Below are 17937 nucleotides of genomic sequence, written 5' to 3'. Positions count from 1 at the left end.
TTAATACAATTTACCCTTCAAAAAGCTACAAGAATCAGATTAAGTCAGTGCATAAGAGAACTTGGCACAAAGTAATTGATGAATTGCTTATATACAAAAAAATTTAAGGGAGTATCTTGAGTCAAGGGAATGAACTTAAAAGAGTTTTACATTCTGACATAAACATTACCAAAAAGATTATTTTTTAAGATCATAAGATATGCATGTTTGTTCGTCTACTACTTTACTAGCAACCAGCTCGGCCCTTCTATGACTCAGAGAGCTGACTTGGAATCTCAGCTACATGCTCTTTTACTAGCGTCTGAATCCTTTCAGTTTCTTCTCTTAGCCATCATCTGACCAAATTAAATATGGGTTTTCCTTATTTATCCTGAAGCTCATCCCCAGCTTTATTTTCTGCCAGAGGAATCTGTCCTTCGCCGTGTAATGAACTAACCGCACTGAGCTGCTCTTCTTTTCTGAGGTTGAAAATGGGAGCTTACTCCTCCTTACCTTTCCTCCCCCTGAGAAGAGACTGGATGAAACCCTTCCCTTTTGGTTAAGCAGAACCTGCGAGTACACGTCGGTGACAGCAGTCTCGAAAGCATCTGGCCTTGCTTCCACGTGCGCGCAGGGGAGCGCCTCGCCCCCACGCCTGCACACGCTTGGTCAGCAATTTGCTGCGCTTGCAGATCCTGCCAGAAGGTATCAAGTCTCTGATCTCACGTGATTGTCAAAAGCACCCAGAAAGGGAGCGGGAGAGACGGGAAACCGAAGCAGACACTGAAACGGCCCGTTAGAGAGCTAGGAACCCATAGGGGTTGGACTGGGACCGAGGTCGCCCGCCTCTCCCCTCGATCTCCCCTCAGCACCGCCCTGGTCCTGATGCTGAGGACCCCGAGCGCGCACACCTGCGCGGGGGCAGGACGAGCCAGCCAATGGGGAACCGGCATCCAGGAGGCGGGACGGGGAAGCCGCTACCGACGGAGCCTGCCGGAGAGGGATGCAGCTAATGAGAGCCTCGTGCTGGAGAGAGACGGCGGCTCGACCAATGAGAGGCGGTGGCCCGCCGGGCTGAAGGCGGAACAGCCAGTGGGGCGCCGGGGCGGGGCGGCGAGCCCAGCGCCTACCCGCCAGCGCCGAGCGCCGGCGTGCTGTCCCGATCGCCGCCCGCCATGGCCCGCGCTGCCCGGCTCCTCGCCGCGCTGGCCGCGCTCCTGGCCGCCGCCGCCACAGGCGGAGACGCCCGGCCCAGCAAAATCGGTGCGGGAAGGACGGGGTGGGGGGCTGCGCGGGGGAGGGCTGTGAGGAAAAAGGGATCGTAGCCGGCAGCTACCGGGTGGGGGAAGGGGAAGGAAGCTGGGCGAGGGAGGGGTCCTCGGGAGAGGAACGGGCTGGAGAAGAGGCGAGGGACTGAGACTGGGCGAGGAAGGGGACCGGTGGGAGGCAAGGTGCTGATGCCGGATGGCATTGGCATGCGGCGACGGCTGCCTGGGGCGAAAAAGAGGCTTGGGACCGGACTGGCCACTGATCTCACCAGAAGTGCCAGGGCATTGAGCATCTGCGGTGGACCTGGCTCTTTGCCAGGTGCCCCGATGTATGACAGAGAGGCCCTGGACTGGGTGATGTCATTCATAAAGGTTTATTGAGGGCCGTCTGTGAAGCAGGCACAGTGCTCGGTAGTTCCTGTCTGGAGGCGAGACTGCACAATACAGGGAAGTCAGGGGTAAGGCTGAGAAGGTACCCTGATGGGAAGAGGGCTTGGTCCATCTTCCAGGCTCTGGGAGGGCTCTGGAGGGCTTCCTAGAAGGAACATCTAAGCCAAAACCTCAGGGAGAATAGGAGAGAGAACCCAGGAGGGTCTGCTGGAGATCAGTTTGCTGAATGACAGTGGAGAACTTTTAACAGCGTCATCTTGGGTTTTATTACAATATTTTATTTTGAAAATTTTCAGATGTACAGCAGAGTTGAAAGAACTGGATATACAGTGATCAACTGTGTACTCACCACCTAGATTCTTCCCTTAGCAAACTGCTCCTGTACTTGCATTATTACATAACTGTCCTCCCCCCCTCCATGAATTCAAGTTACATCTTAATGCATTTCAAAATAAACTGCAGGCATTAGGACATTTGCTAAATACTTCTTCCTGCATCTCATTGACTAGAGCTCCATATTTGTTTGCAGTTTATTTCTATTAACAATTGTCAATTTTAATTCAACAGGGCTCTTAAAGATATTCCAGTCCCTCACATATAAAATTCCCACAGGCAGAGATGCTAGTCTTCTGGTGTGGGGGGACAGAGTCCCCGCTCCACTAAGCTGCCCTCTCTGCCCCCTTATTGGCACGGAAACGTGTCCCTTGAAAGCACCATAGGCTTACTGGGCTAGTACAGTGCTAAGGCTTCTTTGGATTATAACTGCAGCTCGGGCCATAAAGGGTTAAGACAGATGCGCCTGCCAGAAATCAGTTTGGGACTGAGAGTCTAGGGTTTTCAGGGGAGAGAGAATCCTGAGAACTAGAGCAGCCGGAGAAGACCTCAGGGAGAAGGTGGATTTTGGCTCCAAAGGATGGGGAAGTTAGGCACGCCGTGTCTGGAGGGGCAGGGTACTCCATCTCCCAAAAAATGGGCAACAGAGCAAGACACTTCACCCTGGCCTCTGGGAAGGGGCAGGGCCTCCTCCCAACACTCCTGTTTCCAGCAGTACATGGCTGGTTGCCTGCCTCATCCCTGCCTACCTGGCCCAGCAGTCACCTGGGGCAGGACACTTGACAATGCCAAGATGCTGGGTAGCTTTTCTGATTGTCCTCATCCTGGTGGTTTGGATTCTACACACGAGAATGTAGAGCTTTCCTGTGAGGATGGCTTCACCCCCAGACTGCTGCAGGGTCAAATCTGAATACCCTTGTGTGACATTGGACCCTTTACCCCACCCCCACAGTTCCACACACCGCCCTGCTCGTGCTGTTCTCGCTAGGGAGAATGTGCTTCTGCTGCTGGGCAAAGCCGATCGATCGTCCTCCAGGACCCTGGTCAAACGTTACTTCCCCTATGAGGCCTGTGTCTCCACGTGCTCATGCACGATACGTTGCTTCCTCCTCAGGATTCCCCAGAACCCTATTGTCGCACTGGGTCACACGTCATAGCTCACAGTGCATGAGTCTGTCTGCCCACTCCCTGCCTGAGCTCAGGAGGACAAAAGCCATGCTTGATTCTCTTGGGCCCTAGCACGTCTTATCATGCACCAGGGAGTGGGCGTCAGTTTGTGGGCATTGAATGCGCTGCTTCTCAATGAGGTGAGATCTTCTGCTTCCCCAGAGCCCTGTGGGCAGCTTCGAGGCCTCATGATATTAGTTCCTCTGAAAAATGGATAACTTGGGGCTCTGTCACAGACAGGAAGGGAGCACACTGGTTGAGAAAGGTTAAGGGCACTCTTAGAAATGGCTTTGTAAACACTGAAAAGGAGGAAGTGGTTTGTTTGGTTTTTTTCCCCCAAGATGCAACAAATACTTAGCTTTACTGCCTGCCAGGGTCTGGGGGGCCTAGGGAGCTGCTCTCAGTCCTTAAATGGACCAGTGAAGGATAGTGTGCAAGAAAAAGGCCCCGGGGAAGGAGCGTGTGCTGGAGGACTATGCGGGAGTGACACCTGACTTGTCTTAGGTGAGTGAGGCAAGCAAAACTCTAACTGCACACAGCGGCCCTAGAAGCAGCGAGGCAAAAGGTGAACAGCGTTCCCAAAAAAAGGAAGCAACGTAGGCCAAGGCACAAGTGTGAGAGAGCAAAGTCATGGGCTCCACAGCCAAAGAAGTTGAGGCAGACAAGAAGGGGGAGTGGTGGGGGGTGAGGCAGGGAGTGCCCAAGTAAATGGAGGCCAGATCAAAAAGACCTTTGCGTTTTTGCCTTCTTGACAGGACCTAGGTGGTCTATCCTGGGTCCAGCAGGGGTCTGGGAAGGACAAATCAATGCCAAATTTACCTCCTTTTCTATTTAGACAGGCTGCCAGATGGGAGGAAGGCTGGATCTCAAATTGTGGGAGGTGTGGCTGTCCAGTTCAGTAGCTTCATAGCTGCCTTGCTGTCTTGGCACAGTGCTATTATGAGTATCTAGATTAGGCTTTCTGGACAGTGGTGCCTGGTAACCCACAGAGCCCACATTGCCAGTAAAACATTTTACCAGTGACTTGGATGAGAGCACTCATGGCTTATGAACCAAGTTTGCAAATAGCAGGAAAGCAGGAGGCACAGTAAAGACAGTAGAGGATGAGATCCCCAAAGACATCAAAGCTGAAACTTTGGAACAAGAGTCCAAACCGGCATAGGGTGCCCTGCACAGCAGTGAGCGGCCCGTCCCAGGGTGCATTCCAGTCTTGGCAAACAGTAAATGTAGAAGTGTTTAAAGTGTCAGGTGATAGGTTGCCCTAGACCAAGGGTTGGCTCATTTCTTCAATAAAGGGCCAGAGAATAAACACCTCAGGCTTTGCAGGCCATAGGGTCTCTGCGGCAAGTACTCTTCTCTGCCACCCTAGTGTGAAAGCAGCTAAGCAGGCTCCAGAAGGAGGGCGGCTGTGTCCCAGTAGAACTCTGTTTGCAAAAACAGTTGTGGCCTAGAATTGGCCCGCAGGCTATAGTTTGCTGACCCTTGGATTAAGGAGTCATTTCCAAACACTGATCTTGCCTAATAGTACCTGCAGTGACCAGGTCTTCACCAATTCAGAATGAAATAAAAATAGGGACAATGCAGTGAGTTTGTATAAAACTAAATGTATTCTCTTTACATGATCATCTAGGATGTTGAGATTCTTTCCTGCTAACGTGTCTTTTTCATTATAAAATGAGCGTTACAGTAGGTGACAATTTTCAGGTTGTCCTTTGCTCTCTGCAAATAGCTTAACTAAAAAAAAACCAGCCTGCAGATTTCCTTTTGAGAGGGGATAAGTAGATGAAATGCAGGGTCCTGGGAACCACCTCCGGGGGGGTGGTCAGCATGGGACCTGCAGCCTTACCACCCCCTGCGCCGTCTCTCTTCTCTCTGCCTGTCTGGCCTGCCGACAGCCGTGGTTGGGGCCGGAATCGGGGGCTCTGCCGTAGCCCATTTCCTCCAGCAACACTTCGGGCCCCGGGTGCAGATCGACGTGTTTGAGAAGGGGACTGTGGGCGGCCGCCTGGCCACCATCTCCGTCAATAAGCAGCACTATGAGAGCGGGGCCGCCTCCTTCCACTCCCTGAGCCTGCACATGCAGGACTTCGTCAAGCAGCTGGGTGAGTGCGTTGCGCCAAGGTCCTCTCCTCCCCCACCCCCTACGTGTCTTGCCCAGGGCTGGTGGCAGCCACTGGGCTTCTCCCAGATGGCCCTGGAGGTCAGGGCCAGAGGGTCATGTAGCCCCATCTCCTCGTTTTACAGACGGAGCATCTGAGACCAGAGAGGGGAAGGAACTTGCCTGAGGTTACACAGTGAGTTAGTTGCAGAGCCGGGATTAGAACCCAAGCCAGTTTCTTTCCCTTTTGACTTGCTGCCTCTCGGTAGCCATAATTATAATGGCTTCCATGTGCTGTGTGCTTGCCATGTACCTGGCATCCTTCCAGGTGGGATGTAGGCTTTCCGTCCTCCCTACCCAGCTACCCTCCTGCGAGGCAGGTGTTAGATCTCCTGAGGAAAGGAAGGCTCAGAGGGTGTCTACACCTTTGCTGCGGCCCCGCTGCCGAGGAGTAAGAGCCAGATTCAACCCCAGCAGCACCTAGCGAAACCACAGACACCAGTCCTGTTCGACACACAAGCTCTGCTTCTCGGATGGGACCCTGCAGGTGTACTAAAGAGAGCTAAGTGGCAAACACACACAGTTACTCATCACAGCGTTGCTGGAGGTAGAGAAGGTTGAAAACATCCCACCTGCCCCCCCCACTGGGATCTGAGAGTAAATACTGTTTAAGTGCACAGCAGCCAGACTGGGGAGGTCCTTCAGGCCTAGTACAGAGCACTCGCAGAGACACAGCGTGTTAGTAGGATGCAGAACTGCAGATAGTACGTGGGGGCGGAGGAGGAGAGACTCCTGGCTATACCCATCCTTAGGAGTGTTGGCAGAAAATCTCTCTGGAAGGATGCCGAAGGAATGTGGCCTCCGTGATGGGGAACTTGGTGGCTCAGGGACAGGAATGGGGAGAAGAAACAGAAGCCTGTGACTTGGGGCAGGTCCTAGCAGCTAAGCCTCGGTTTCTACATCTTTAACTGGGGGCTGCTGTCACCTGTTCTGCCTCTTCCCAGGCTGAGAGAGGATGAAGCGCTGACGTCCCAGTGCTCTGTAGGCTGTCACATGTGGATGGCTGCAAAGAGCCAGCACTCTGCCCAGGCGGTCTTGGTGCTGGGGCTTGCCATCCAAGAGCCAGCGGTCAGTCCCTGGCCATTCCAGGATGACAGCCGAATTCCCTGCACTCGTGGCTGAGTGCATCCCTGTTCAAAAAACTACTGTAAACTGGTACATTACTTTAAATCTCACGTCTTTATCGACTAGCCTGCCCAGGGCATCTGTTGACTGTTCCAAACGAGCAGCACAAAGGAGCAGACCGTAGTGGCTGGCTCTTCCCTTTAACGGAGCCAGTCCATTTGCATCCTTCAGGAGGACGCTAAATGTCGCTCAGGCATTGCTAGATCTCCTGGGGGAGGGGGGATGCTCTGAGAGAGACCTGAGGGGCTCCTACCTGTCCCCTCAGGCCTGAGGCACCGGCGAGAGGTGGTGGGCAGGAGCGCCATCTTCAGCGGGGAGCACTTCGTGCTGGAGGAGACGGACTGGTACCTACTGAACCTCTTCCGCCTCTGGTGGCACTACGGCATCAGCTTCCTGCGGCTGCAGATGTGGGTGGAGGAGGTCATGGAGAAGTTCATGAGGTACGCCGGGCGGGCCTTGCAAACGCTGCCGCCTACAAGGGCACCCCTGGGGTGTGCGGAAGCGGAGGCAGCTGGTGGGAGAGGAGAACGGGCAGTGGGCTGCCCCGAAGAGCAGGGCCCCAGGGCCCCTTCCGAAGGGGGCGGCTAGCACTCTGCCCTGTGGGAATGCTGACCTCCTGTGGCTAGGTCTTCCGGTTTTCTAGAAGATGCTAGAAATCTAGAGTGGTGTGTGAAATCTCCTGGTTTTTCAGTATATGCAACCAATTCATCTTAGAACTAAGCCAAATGAAGCACACCTAGAGGCTTTATACAGCCTCAGGCTGTGCCCTTCTAAGCCCAACTGACCCCTGGTTTTCCCGTGTAGAACAAACTCCTTTTTCACCACTTCCCTCCTCCTTGGGCCCTGGCCTCCTCCCGCACTCCTTCATATGATGAGGACAAGGGGTCCGATGTCACTCTGTCTGCTTCTCACCATTCACCCACTCGCCACCTGGCACGCCAGCTCTCCCCTGAGGGTCCTCCCTGCTCCCTGGCCCAGAGGCAGACATTCAGGATGGCCCCCCCGGCCTCCTTGCTGGGTCCTGGTGCTTTGCCACCCTTCCCACCTCCACACCTATGCCCTTCATGGCATCCCTACCTTTTACTTTCCAGGAATCCCCCAGACGTAATGTCCTTACCCCTCTTACGTCCTTCCCCCTTGTCCATTTTACCCAAACCTACAATGCTGACTTTTCTTTCATGGGAGAGGAACTCTATCTGGATGTCCCATTATGACCAGACTCAGCACGTTGGCAAAGCAGCCCAGGTAGAGGCAGCATTTCACAGACCAGTGCCTCCGGGACTCCATCAGCCGGTCAGTCCCTGAGACTGGGGCTGCTGTGAAGGGGCGAGACGGGAGCTTGCTGGGGTGCGTGCGAGCCCTGTTGGATGAAGCCAGGAGGGAGGCCAGGCTGGGCTAGCACAGAACATGACGACATTGGCGTGAGGCCAGTCCCACCGGGTCCAACGTGGCCCCAGAAGCCAGCGCAGAGTGCACGCTGCTGAAGCGAGCAATGTGAGAGTGGGGTGGGTGAGAAGAGGACTGTGCCCTCAGGCAGGGCAGTTCAGAAACTGTAGTTGTCCTTTAGCAGCGCTGTGGGGAAGCCAGGTCTAGTGGAGCTCCAGTTTGCCCTGCTCCCTGCGCTGTCCCTGTAGCTGGGGGAGGCCCACCGGCGTCAGCAAACAGGCCAAGAAACCAGCCTCCTCTCTCACCCTCTGCATGGAGAGGCAGGGCGGGGCCCCGCTGGGCCGCCCAGGCGCCGGGAGCCGGGACTGACTGGTCAGCCGGCACACGGGCGCCAGCTCTGCGTGTCTTCCAGGATCTACAAGTACCAGGCCCACGGTTACGCCTTCTCGGGCGTGGAGGAGCTGCTCTACTCACTGGGGGAGTCAGCCTTCGTCAACATGACCCAGCGCTCCGTGGCTGAGTCCCTGCTCCAAGTGGGCGTCACTCAGCGCTTTATCGACGACGTGGTCTCCGCCGTCCTGCGGGCCAGCTATGGCCAGTCTGCAGCGATGCCTGCCTTCGCCGGTGAGCCTCTGCCCTCAGCCTGCCTCCTACCCTTCCCTGGCCCCCAGCACCCAGGAGGGGCTGCCACCCCCCTCCCCGCCAGTGACAGCCCCACACTCACCAGGCTCAGTACAAGCTGTCTAAGCACATTCCTGCCTCAACCCTCTTTGATTCTGGCATCGGCCCTCCAGGCTGCCAGGAAATGATGTTCACCCCACTTCTCAGCTGGTAGAAGCAAAGCTCAGATCTTAGTTCCGGTCTGTTTCCACCACTCCTGCTGGGGCTGGTTTCAGGACCTGGCCTGCTGCGGCCAGCAGGCGTGTGCACAACCTGCCACCCTCCAGCGCAGGCCGGGGCCTTCTCTCCTCCCCGCCTCCTAACGTGAGGTGCAGGCTCAGTCCTTGGTCGGCGTCTCAACTACTCACACTTCCACCCACCGACTCCCAAGCATGCCCTCCAGCCTAGACCTCCCTTTAGGACTGCAGACTCATGTGTCCAGTACTACCCTTACGTCTCCACTGGTGGGCCTGGTGGGCACTTGGGGTGGCCAAACCTGAGCCCTTGACCTTCCCCTCAAGCCCGCCTCTCTGAGAGTCTTCCATAGATCCTTTCCGTTGCTCCAGCCAAAACCCAGGCTGGTGCCTTCTCTGATATCCATCACATATCATATCTCATCTGCAAAGGAAGGAAGGAGGGAAGGGAGGGAGGGAAAGAAAGAGAGGGGAGGAAGGAAAGGAAACAAAAAAGGGAAGGAAAGGAATCTGCTTTGCCTTCTACTTAGAGCCAGAATCTGACCACTTCCCAGCACTGCTTCCCCCCTGGTCCAAGCTCAGCATCCCTCGCCCAGATTACTGCAAGTCTCCTGCCAGGCCCCTCTCCCCAACCCCTCGTCCCCTTCCCCCTGCAGGCTGTTCTTAACTCATCAGCTGGTTGAGCCTTTTAAAACAAAGACACATCAGGTCAGACCTAGGTTGATCTATGTTGTAAGGTCTGGAAAGGCCTCCCACTTGCCTTCAAATAAGAGCCAAGAGTCCTTCCAGTGGCCTGCAAGGCCACCATGGTCCAGGCCCCACCACCTCTCTGCTCCCTAACCCCAGCCCAGCCACTCTGGACCCCTTTGCATGTCCCCTGCGTTCCAGATGCGCTCCTACCTTGGGGCTTCTGGGCAGCCATCCCTCCACCCGGAACATTCTTCCCTGAGACACAGTCATGGTAAACTCTTACTCCCTAAAATGTCTTTGTGCAGATGTTCCTTTTCATTGAGGCTGCCCCATCACCCAGTTTTCAATCCCATGGACACCTCCTCTCGCCCCCTGCAGTGCCAGTCCCCCTACCCGGTGGCATCATTTACTTCTTTCGTCTCTTCCCCCTAGAATGTCAGCTTCCCAAGGGCAGGAAGCTCTGTCTGCTTTGCTCACTGACGTATCCCCAACCCTTAGAACAGGGCCTGGACCCGTGGGGGCAGTCAGCCCATTTTTGTTGCATAAATGAACGAAAAGTTGTGTATTTGACAAGCATCTCCCTAGTGTCCAGGATGCTGTCCCTCTCGCTGCTGGCGTGGCTGGCTCCCTCCCAGCCATGAGGTCCTGCCAGGTGTCCCCTCAGCGAGACTCTCCTCCTCACTCTTCCAGTAGCTTGTGTGTATCCTTGAAGATACAATTCATATACCACACAATTGACCCACTGGTATTTTGAAAGTTTTTATCTTTAAGTAATCCTATACCCAACAACCCAACACCAGGCTCGAACTCACAACTCTGAGATCAAAAGTCACACCTTCCACTGACTGAGCCAGCCAGGTACCCCCAATTCACCGATGTAAAGTGAATTTGAGTTGTGCATCCATTATCACAATCAATTTGAGAGTATTCTCAAAGCCTCCAGAATCCCCCATACCTGTAGCCATCACCTCCCTGACACCCCCTGCCTTCTAGCCCTGGGCAACCATAAATCTACTCTGTTTTAGGGATTTGCCACTTCTGGGCAGTCTGTACAAACAGAATCTTACCATCTGTGATCTTTTATACATGGTCCTGGCACTGAGCGTGTTTTCAGTTGATAGCCTTGTGAATTTTGCTGTATTTGTGCATGTGTTGTCTCTCCATGCCCGTGTTGGGGGATTCTTGGCCTGAGGGGGAGGATAGGTAGGATAGTGCTGGACTCTGCATCCTCACAGCCCAGTGATTCTGAGAACCCACTGGCCACTCTCCCCTTCCCAGGAGCCATGTCGCTAGCTGGGGCCCAGGGCAGCCTGTGGTCTGTGGAGGGAGGCAACAAGCTGGTTTGCTCCGGCCTGCTGAAGCTCACCAAGGCCAACGTGATCCACGCCACAGTGACCTCTGTGACCCTACAAAATACGGGTGAGTGAGCAGACCAGGGCACATGGCCCACTCCGTTTCCTAGACCGGGGCGCTTCCACCAGCCTGTCCCTAAACCCTGGTCTGTGAAAGGCTGCCCAGTGGTTCCAAAAAAATCCATGGGAAGCCCCAGCACTGCCAAGTGACACCAGAGGGCACTGTTGTCCTGATTATAATGTCAGAGCCAGGAGGCTGAGACTCGCCTCCAGCCAGCCCCGTTCATTTGACTTTGAGCCTCAGCCTTGCCCCAGTCCCTCCAGCGACTCAGCTGCAGAGCTAGAGCAAAAGCTCCAGACTCCTGACTCCCAGTCCTGTGCTCCCTCTGCAGCCACACCAGTGTGGAAAGCCCAGGACCCAGCATCCGGAGGGCACTGCTGCACCCAAAGTCTCGTACCCTCGGCGCTGGGCCCCAGGTGGACATCAATGGGTAGTGGGCAAGAAGCAAATTGACTTTTGTGCTCTATTCTCTCTCCTTCCAGAAGGGAAACCCTTGTACTATGTGGAGTACGAGAACGAGGTGGGCAAAGGGTCCGACTTCTATGACATCGTGGTCATCGCCGCGCCCCTGCACGTGGACAACAGCAGCAGCTCTATCACCTTTGAAGGCTTCGACCCGCCCATCGATGCCGCCCAGGGCCCTTTCCAGCCCACCGTGGTCTCCCTGGTCCACGGCTACCTCAACTCTTCCTACTTCGGTTTCCCCGACCCCAAGCTCTTCCCCTTCGCCAGCATCCTCACCACAGATTTCCCCAACTTCTTCTGCGCCCTGGACAACATCTGTCCCGTCAACATCTCGGCCAACTTCCGGCGGAAGCAGCCCCAGGAGGCCGCCGTCTGGCGAGTCCAGTCCCCCAAGCCCCTCCTCCGGTCCCAGCTGAAGACCCTCTTCCGCTCCTACTACTCGGTGCAGACCGCCGAGTGGCGGGCCCACCCCGTGTATGGCTCCCCCGGCACCCTCCCGCGCTTCGCCCTCCACGACCAGCTCTTCCACCTCAGTGCCCTGGAGTGGGCGGCCAGCTCCGTGGAGGTGATGGCCGTGGCTGCCAAGAACGTGGCCCTGCTGGCCTACAACCGCTGGTACCAGGACCTGGACAAGATCGACCAAAAGGATCTGATGCACAAGGTGAAAACCGAGCTGTGAGGGGTCCGGGGAGAGCCCGGGAGCGCCCATCCCCCGCGGAAAATGGCTCACCTCCACAGCAGCCCGGGCTGGGCAGGCTGCGCCGGCCGCCAGGCCGCCTCGTGCGGCAAGCCACTGCGCCTGCCGGCCTGGTCCCTGCAGCCCACTCTCTGCCTTTCTCTCTTAAGGACTTTCACAGTGTTTGCTTCTTGTTAAGGGGAGACTAAGAGAGGGAAAGAAATTCAAGCCTGTGCATTCATTTTATTTATTTTTTTTAAAAAGAAATAAAAATCCATCCTCTCCAGCTGCTTCTGACTTGGTTTCCTAAGGGGAAGATGGGAGTGACTGGGGAGGAAATAAGGGGCAGAGAATGCCAAGTCACATTTCTTTATTGCTTCTCATTGCCTACTCCCAAAATATATGCGAGGCAGCACCTACAATGAAACCGGGGTGCCCGGATGGCTCAGTTGGTTGAGCGGCCGGCTCTTGTTTTCGGCTCAGGTCATGATTCAGGGTCCTGGGATCAAAGCCCTGCCTCAGGCTCTGGGCTTTGTGTTCAGCAGGGAGTCTGCTTAAGATGATCCCAGGGTCCTGGGATCCAGCCCCGCATTGGGCTCTCTGCTCAGCAGGGAGCCTGCTTCTCCCTCTCTCTCTGCCTGCCTCTCTGCCTACTTGTGATCTCTGTTTGTCAAATAAATAAAATCTTTAAAAAAAAAAAAAAAAGACTCTCTCCTGCCCCTCTCCCTGCTTGTTCTCTTTCTCTTGCCCCATCTCTCAAATAAATAAGTAAATCTTTAATGAAAACCAAGACACGTACCAGATGGTTACAAATAAAGTAGAAGACCAGAAAACATAAGACATGGTAATAGCTCCTATTTCCTGTGTGCTTGCTAGCTATGAGGTACCTAGTTAAATACTAGGTTCCTAGATAGTAGGTACTAGGTACCTAGACACCACCTCTCAACAAGCCTCTCAACAACACTGAGTATTGGGAGAGATGACCGTGGTAGGACCCAAGGAAGAGATGGTTACTGAGATACTCACGTCAGTGAAACCGTTAGTATACCTCTGAGCTTCCTGGCAACCAGGGGGAAAAGGGAAATACACCAGGCCATGGGGAGAAAAAAGCTTTTCCTTGGCACCTGGAAGAGTTGACCATTCTGTCCATTATGCAAGGGTTGAAGAGTAACACGGTGGATATTTCTTGCAAGAATACAAGTTCCCAGATGGGGGAGGGCAGCCCTCCCTTACCCACAAACATTCACCCCAGCAGAAGAAAGAATGAAAAGGTGTCGGAAGGCGTTCTGAGATGAAGCTGCGTCTGATGCCCAGCTCCCACCCAGACCTGCTAAATCTGGCTCTGGGGGAGGGCCCAGAAACCACGAGGACACGACACTGCCAAACAGCACTGATACTGTGCTTTCCTAACAGGAATGGCTTCCAAGGTCATCCTGCGACCTTCCCTCTTTCTGTAAAGATGGTGACAACAGCACAGCATGAGGAAATTACTCACCCAAGGTCTCTTGGTGAGTTCAGGGGGCTTAAATCTGGAGCGTCTCCCCAAAAATAATTAAATTCAGGAGTGCCTGGGTGGCTCAGTCGGTGAAGCCTCTGACTCTTGGTTTCAGCTCAGGTCTTGCTCTCAGCGTCATGGGATCGCGCCCTGCCTGGGACTCGGTGCTCTGTGTGCTCTGCTTGAGATTCTTTCCTCCTCCCTCTCCCTCCCCTTCTGCCCCTCTCCTTGCTGGTGCTGGTTCCTGCACACTCTCTCGCTCTTTCTAAAATAAATAAATAAATAATAAATAAAATCTTAAAAAATTGTTTTTTAGTTCAGCACAGACCAAAATACCCTGCATCCCCAAACTGGCCTCGAAGTTGTTTTTGCTGCTCTGGGACGATAGTGGTGGCAGTGAAGAATGCCTCTGAAGTGCACCTAGCACTTACCTGTCGGTTATTATAGGATTTACAAAGCGGGCACATCGGTGACAATGCTTTGGCTTGCAGTAGTAAAAAACCAGCCTTACACTGGCCTAAGCAATAAAAAGGTCTTACTGGTAATGAGAGTCCAGGCACAGGGCAAGCATCAGCTCTGTGCCATGCCAGACCCACTTCTTCTCTCCTGGGCAAGGATGGCTCCCAACAGCACCCAGGGCAAGAGGTCTCTCCCGCCGGCTCTGCGCCAGCTGGGGGGGGGGGGGGGGGCGGAGGGGGGGGGTCCGTGCTGACCAAATTCGAATTCGCCGTGACCAAGCAAATGCTCCGCGTGCTGATTGGCTTACTCCTCTGCTAGACCACTGCTCAGGACGCAGGGGAAGAAATGAAGCTGATTGGCTTAGAACAGTCAAGTCCCTCCCCCGGAGCAGAGTGGGGTCTCATCCAAACTACCAATTTGGAGAAGCGGAAATGGTGTTAGAGAGACCAACCACATGTAGGATGGGGCTGTGCCCTCGCCCTCTTCTCAAGGCCAGTGGAATCAATATGTAACGACATCCGTTCATTGTTTGTGTTTGAAATGAAGATGCCACGGGCTGTCATGGTGTCTTTGATGAGTGTTGGTATTGGGCCAGAGAGAGCCAAGGCTAATTTCAAACTGGTCCCTGATAACCATCCCTCCCTTGCATTCCTAAGGCTGTGCGTACAGAAGAGGCAAATGAGGACAGTTACACCTGATCCCCAGTCCTCCGCTGGGGCTTTGTTTGGCTCCACGCCCTAGCCTCAATGCCATAGAACAGGCTCATCCTTCAGGAACTTCCTTTGTCTGGGTAGACAGGCCTAAACAGCTCAGAACCAACGCGGGCCAAAATGCCCACACTTCTTGCTGGACTGCTTCCCCAAGCCCCGACCTGGGAGCTAGATCTCAACACCTCTGTGCCTGAAAGGAAAATCCAGAGATTCCTGAAGACAGCCGAAGGGAGCATGGGGACAGGCAAGAAACCTTGGCCCCACGGCCCAGCCTAGCCTTCTCAGACCAGGGCAGGAAGCCACAAGAACCCACAGCCCTCCAGGAGGAGAGAGCAGTTGCTGGGACAGAGAGAGCTCTATAACCTGCCAAACAAGGAAGGAAGGAGGCCACCCTCGTCTGCAATAATCATGGAATGGTGTGGTTGACATTTAAAACTCTTCGCAGGAAAAAAAAAAAAAAAAAACACCTCTTCGCAGGGACTCCACTCTCAGAGCAGGTGACCTAAGTGAAACTTCAACACTTGGAGGTAGGGGAGGTTGTGGAGGGTAGAGTTGGGGACGACTAAGGATTGGCAGGGGCAGAGAGGAATGCCTAGCTCTTGATCCACCTTTGAAGGAGCAACAGGAGCTGGGGCAGATCTTGAGCTCCCCCTAGAGGCCTCCATGCGTGCGTGCACGCATGCATTCATTCACCAAGCCCTGCAGCCGGTTTCGCACTGGACCCGGAGCTAGGTGCTGGAGATGCCTTGCTGAAGGAGGCAGATATGGCCCCTACTCTCATGGAAGGGGCAGTTTCTCACCAGACAGTGTAAAACATAAAACACACATAGACTCAAACCGAAGGAGGTTCCTGGGCACAGTATAGACCCAGTGCTTTCCCTGGACCTCCAAATGTCCTGAGCAATTTGCTGCTACCCTTTAGACCAAGGGGCTGAGAAGGACCAGCTGCCAGTCCAGGCTCACGAGGCCAAGTTCCTAAGCTGCAGAATGGTAACATTGGAAAAGACCCCAAAGATCCTAAATCCCATCTGCTCATTTCACAGACGAGAATACTGAAGCCCAGAGAGAGGAAAAGGCAGCATCCGTATAAAACTAACCAACGTTTATTGAGGATGTCTGTGTGTCTGATGGCCTGGTAGGAGTAGGACAGTCTGTCCCACCCGGATGAGGAGTTTCCCAGCCCAATCCCTATGCCCCAGGGAACCCAGGGTATCCCAGGACTAGAGCAACCCTCCTGCAGCTCAGCTCTTCCCACGCTCCCTGCCCCCCCCCCCCCCAACACACAGCCAGGCTTGAAGGCCATGTCCTAAGGCCCAGAGAGCAGGCCGTGGGGGCCTCAGCAAATGAACCACCCTGGGGAGGAGGAACGGCGGCTGAGGGCATCAGCCCGGGCTAGCACATGAAGTTTATTTTCCATGTGTCTGGAACCAGGCCAAATCTTCCTGGGGTAATTTTAACCAGTATCCACTCTAGAACAATACCAAAAAAGGTAAGTTGCTTACCACCCCAGACAGGAGCATACCTAATCATTGCCCTTTCATGAATTAGACTCTGAAAGCATTCAGAGAGAAAACTGCAGGTAGAGGAGCCAAGCAAAGTATCCTCATGTTGGCTGTTGGCCCTCTTATTGAAATTACCCCTGAAGTGCCGGCTATTCTTACCCTCAGAAAATAGCCTCAGCCCCTCAGCTGTCTTGGGGTAGGGAAGGTATTTTTAGACCCTAGAACAGCTGATTTAGGCTCGCTGCGGGAACTAAGAGGTCGGGGGAGGATTGAATTGCAGGGAGCTAATAGGGGGAGCAGGGAGTTATCCAGGGGGCAGGAACGAGCAGGGGCTTTACGACAAGTCAGTCCAGTGTCTTTTTGATCGGCAGAGTGTCTTGATCTAAGCCAATGGTTCTCACCTGAGGGTTGATGGAGGGGAGGGGATGGGCATGACGGCGGTGGGCATTAAGGAAAGCACTTGTTATGATGGGCACTGGGTGTGTATGAAAGTGATGAATCACGAAATTCTACTCCTGAAACCAATATTGCACTCTATGTGAACTAGAATTTAAATTTTAAAAAAAGAAAAAAAAAAAAACAGTGGTTCTCAAAGTGTGACAAACAACATCAGTGTCACCCGGGAACCACTGCACTGGAAATGCCAAATTTCTGGGGTGCCTGGTGGCTCTGTCAGTGAAGCATCTGCCTTCTGCCCAGGTCATGATCTTGGAGTCCTAGGATCAAGCCTCACCAGGTTGGGGGGGTGGGGTGGGGTGTGGTCCCTGCTCAACAGGGAGCCTGCTTCTCCCTCTCCCACTGCCCTTCCAGGCCACTCGTGCTCTCTCTCTCTCTCAAATAAATAAATAAAATCTTTTTAAAAAAGAAAGAAAGAGCCAAGTTTCAGCTCCCACCTGGAAAATACTGAGAACCATGGCACATGGGGCCTAGCACTCTGTGGTTTGTTTTTTTTTTTTAATATTTTATTTATTTGACAGAGAGAGATCACAAGCAGGCAGAGAGGCAGGCAGAGAGAGAGGAGGAAGCAGGCTCCCCGCGGAGCAGAGAGCCCGGTGCGGGGCTCGATCCCAGGACCCTGGGACCATGAACCTGAGCCGAAGGCAGAGGCTTTAACCCACTGAGCCACCCAGGCGCCCCAGCACTCTGTGTTTTAATGAGCCCTCTAGATGATCCTGGTGCTAGCTAAGGTTTGAGAAGCACTGACATCAGCAAACCATCTAGCCAGATCTTGTACATAAGGCTGGAGGAAAGAATGATGCACACTGGTGCTTCTCAATTCTCTTTTGCTCAAAGTGAGTGAGCCCAGCCCAGAAAAATGCATGTCCACATAGAAGTTTCAGGGGCCGGCTAGCCCAGGTGAAAAACCCCCACTCTTTGGCAACCCAGAGGCTCTGCTCTTTTCTGGGTCTAAGGCTGTCCTGCAGAGAATCTCGGAGCTGAAAGAGACCTTACAGGTCACTTAGTCCAACCAGAGCTGAAATTTGCTGCACAGTATCCACAGAGCCTCAGCATTAGCTGGGCCCTTCCAGACACTGGGAGCCCACTGCTTCCTAAGAGTTTGTTTGCAATTGTCCTTGACTTACTTGGGGAGAGCTAGGGCTTATTCACTCCTGTATAGGTTTAGATCAATGTAGAAATGAATGCGATAATTTTAAAATAACCCATCTCAGTGCTGGAGAACTCTGGGTGATGGGATGTCCTCCTTTACATTGGTCTGAAGTCTACCACCCTGCAGCCTCCCATCCCCACCCTGGTTTTGGCTTTGGAGCCATAAGGAGCAAATCCAAGATCTTGCTTAACGAAAGACAGCATTTACTTCTCACGGGCCTCACTTGGCATGGGAGCACCGGGAGGGCGGTCTCTGGCT

General features: G+C 54.0%; 1 protein-coding gene across 2 annotated transcripts; it reads left to right on the top strand.

Annotated features, from left to right (window-relative positions):
- Positions 1–1128: 1128 nt before the first annotated feature.
- On the top strand, positions 1129–12346 carry PCYOX1L (prenylcysteine oxidase 1 like). Of its 2 annotated transcripts, XM_046001183.1 has the most exons (6): positions 1129–1242; positions 5033–5239; positions 6686–6860; positions 8219–8430; positions 10629–10769; positions 11246–12344. In XM_046001183.1, the coding sequence occupies exons 1-6, from the start codon at positions 1155–1157 to the stop codon at positions 11905–11907; spliced, it is 1485 nt and encodes a 494-aa protein (XP_045857139.1). In that variant the 5' UTR covers positions 1129–1154; the 3' UTR covers positions 11908–12344. The 2 variants fall into 2 exon arrangements, with proteins under 2 accessions (XP_045857139.1, XP_045857140.1); XM_046001184.1 differs by lacking the exon at positions 5033–5239 and having other exon boundaries at positions 11246–12346.
- Positions 12347–17937: the final 5591 nt, after the last annotated feature.

This window comes from Meles meles, chromosome 3 (genome assembly GCF_922984935.1).
Source record: "Meles meles chromosome 3, mMelMel3.1 paternal haplotype, whole genome shotgun sequence".
Lineage (NCBI taxonomy): Eukaryota > Metazoa > Chordata > Mammalia > Carnivora > Mustelidae > Meles > Meles meles.
Note: the sequence above shows the minus strand (reverse complement) of the source record. Positions and strands in the feature narration are given on the sequence as shown.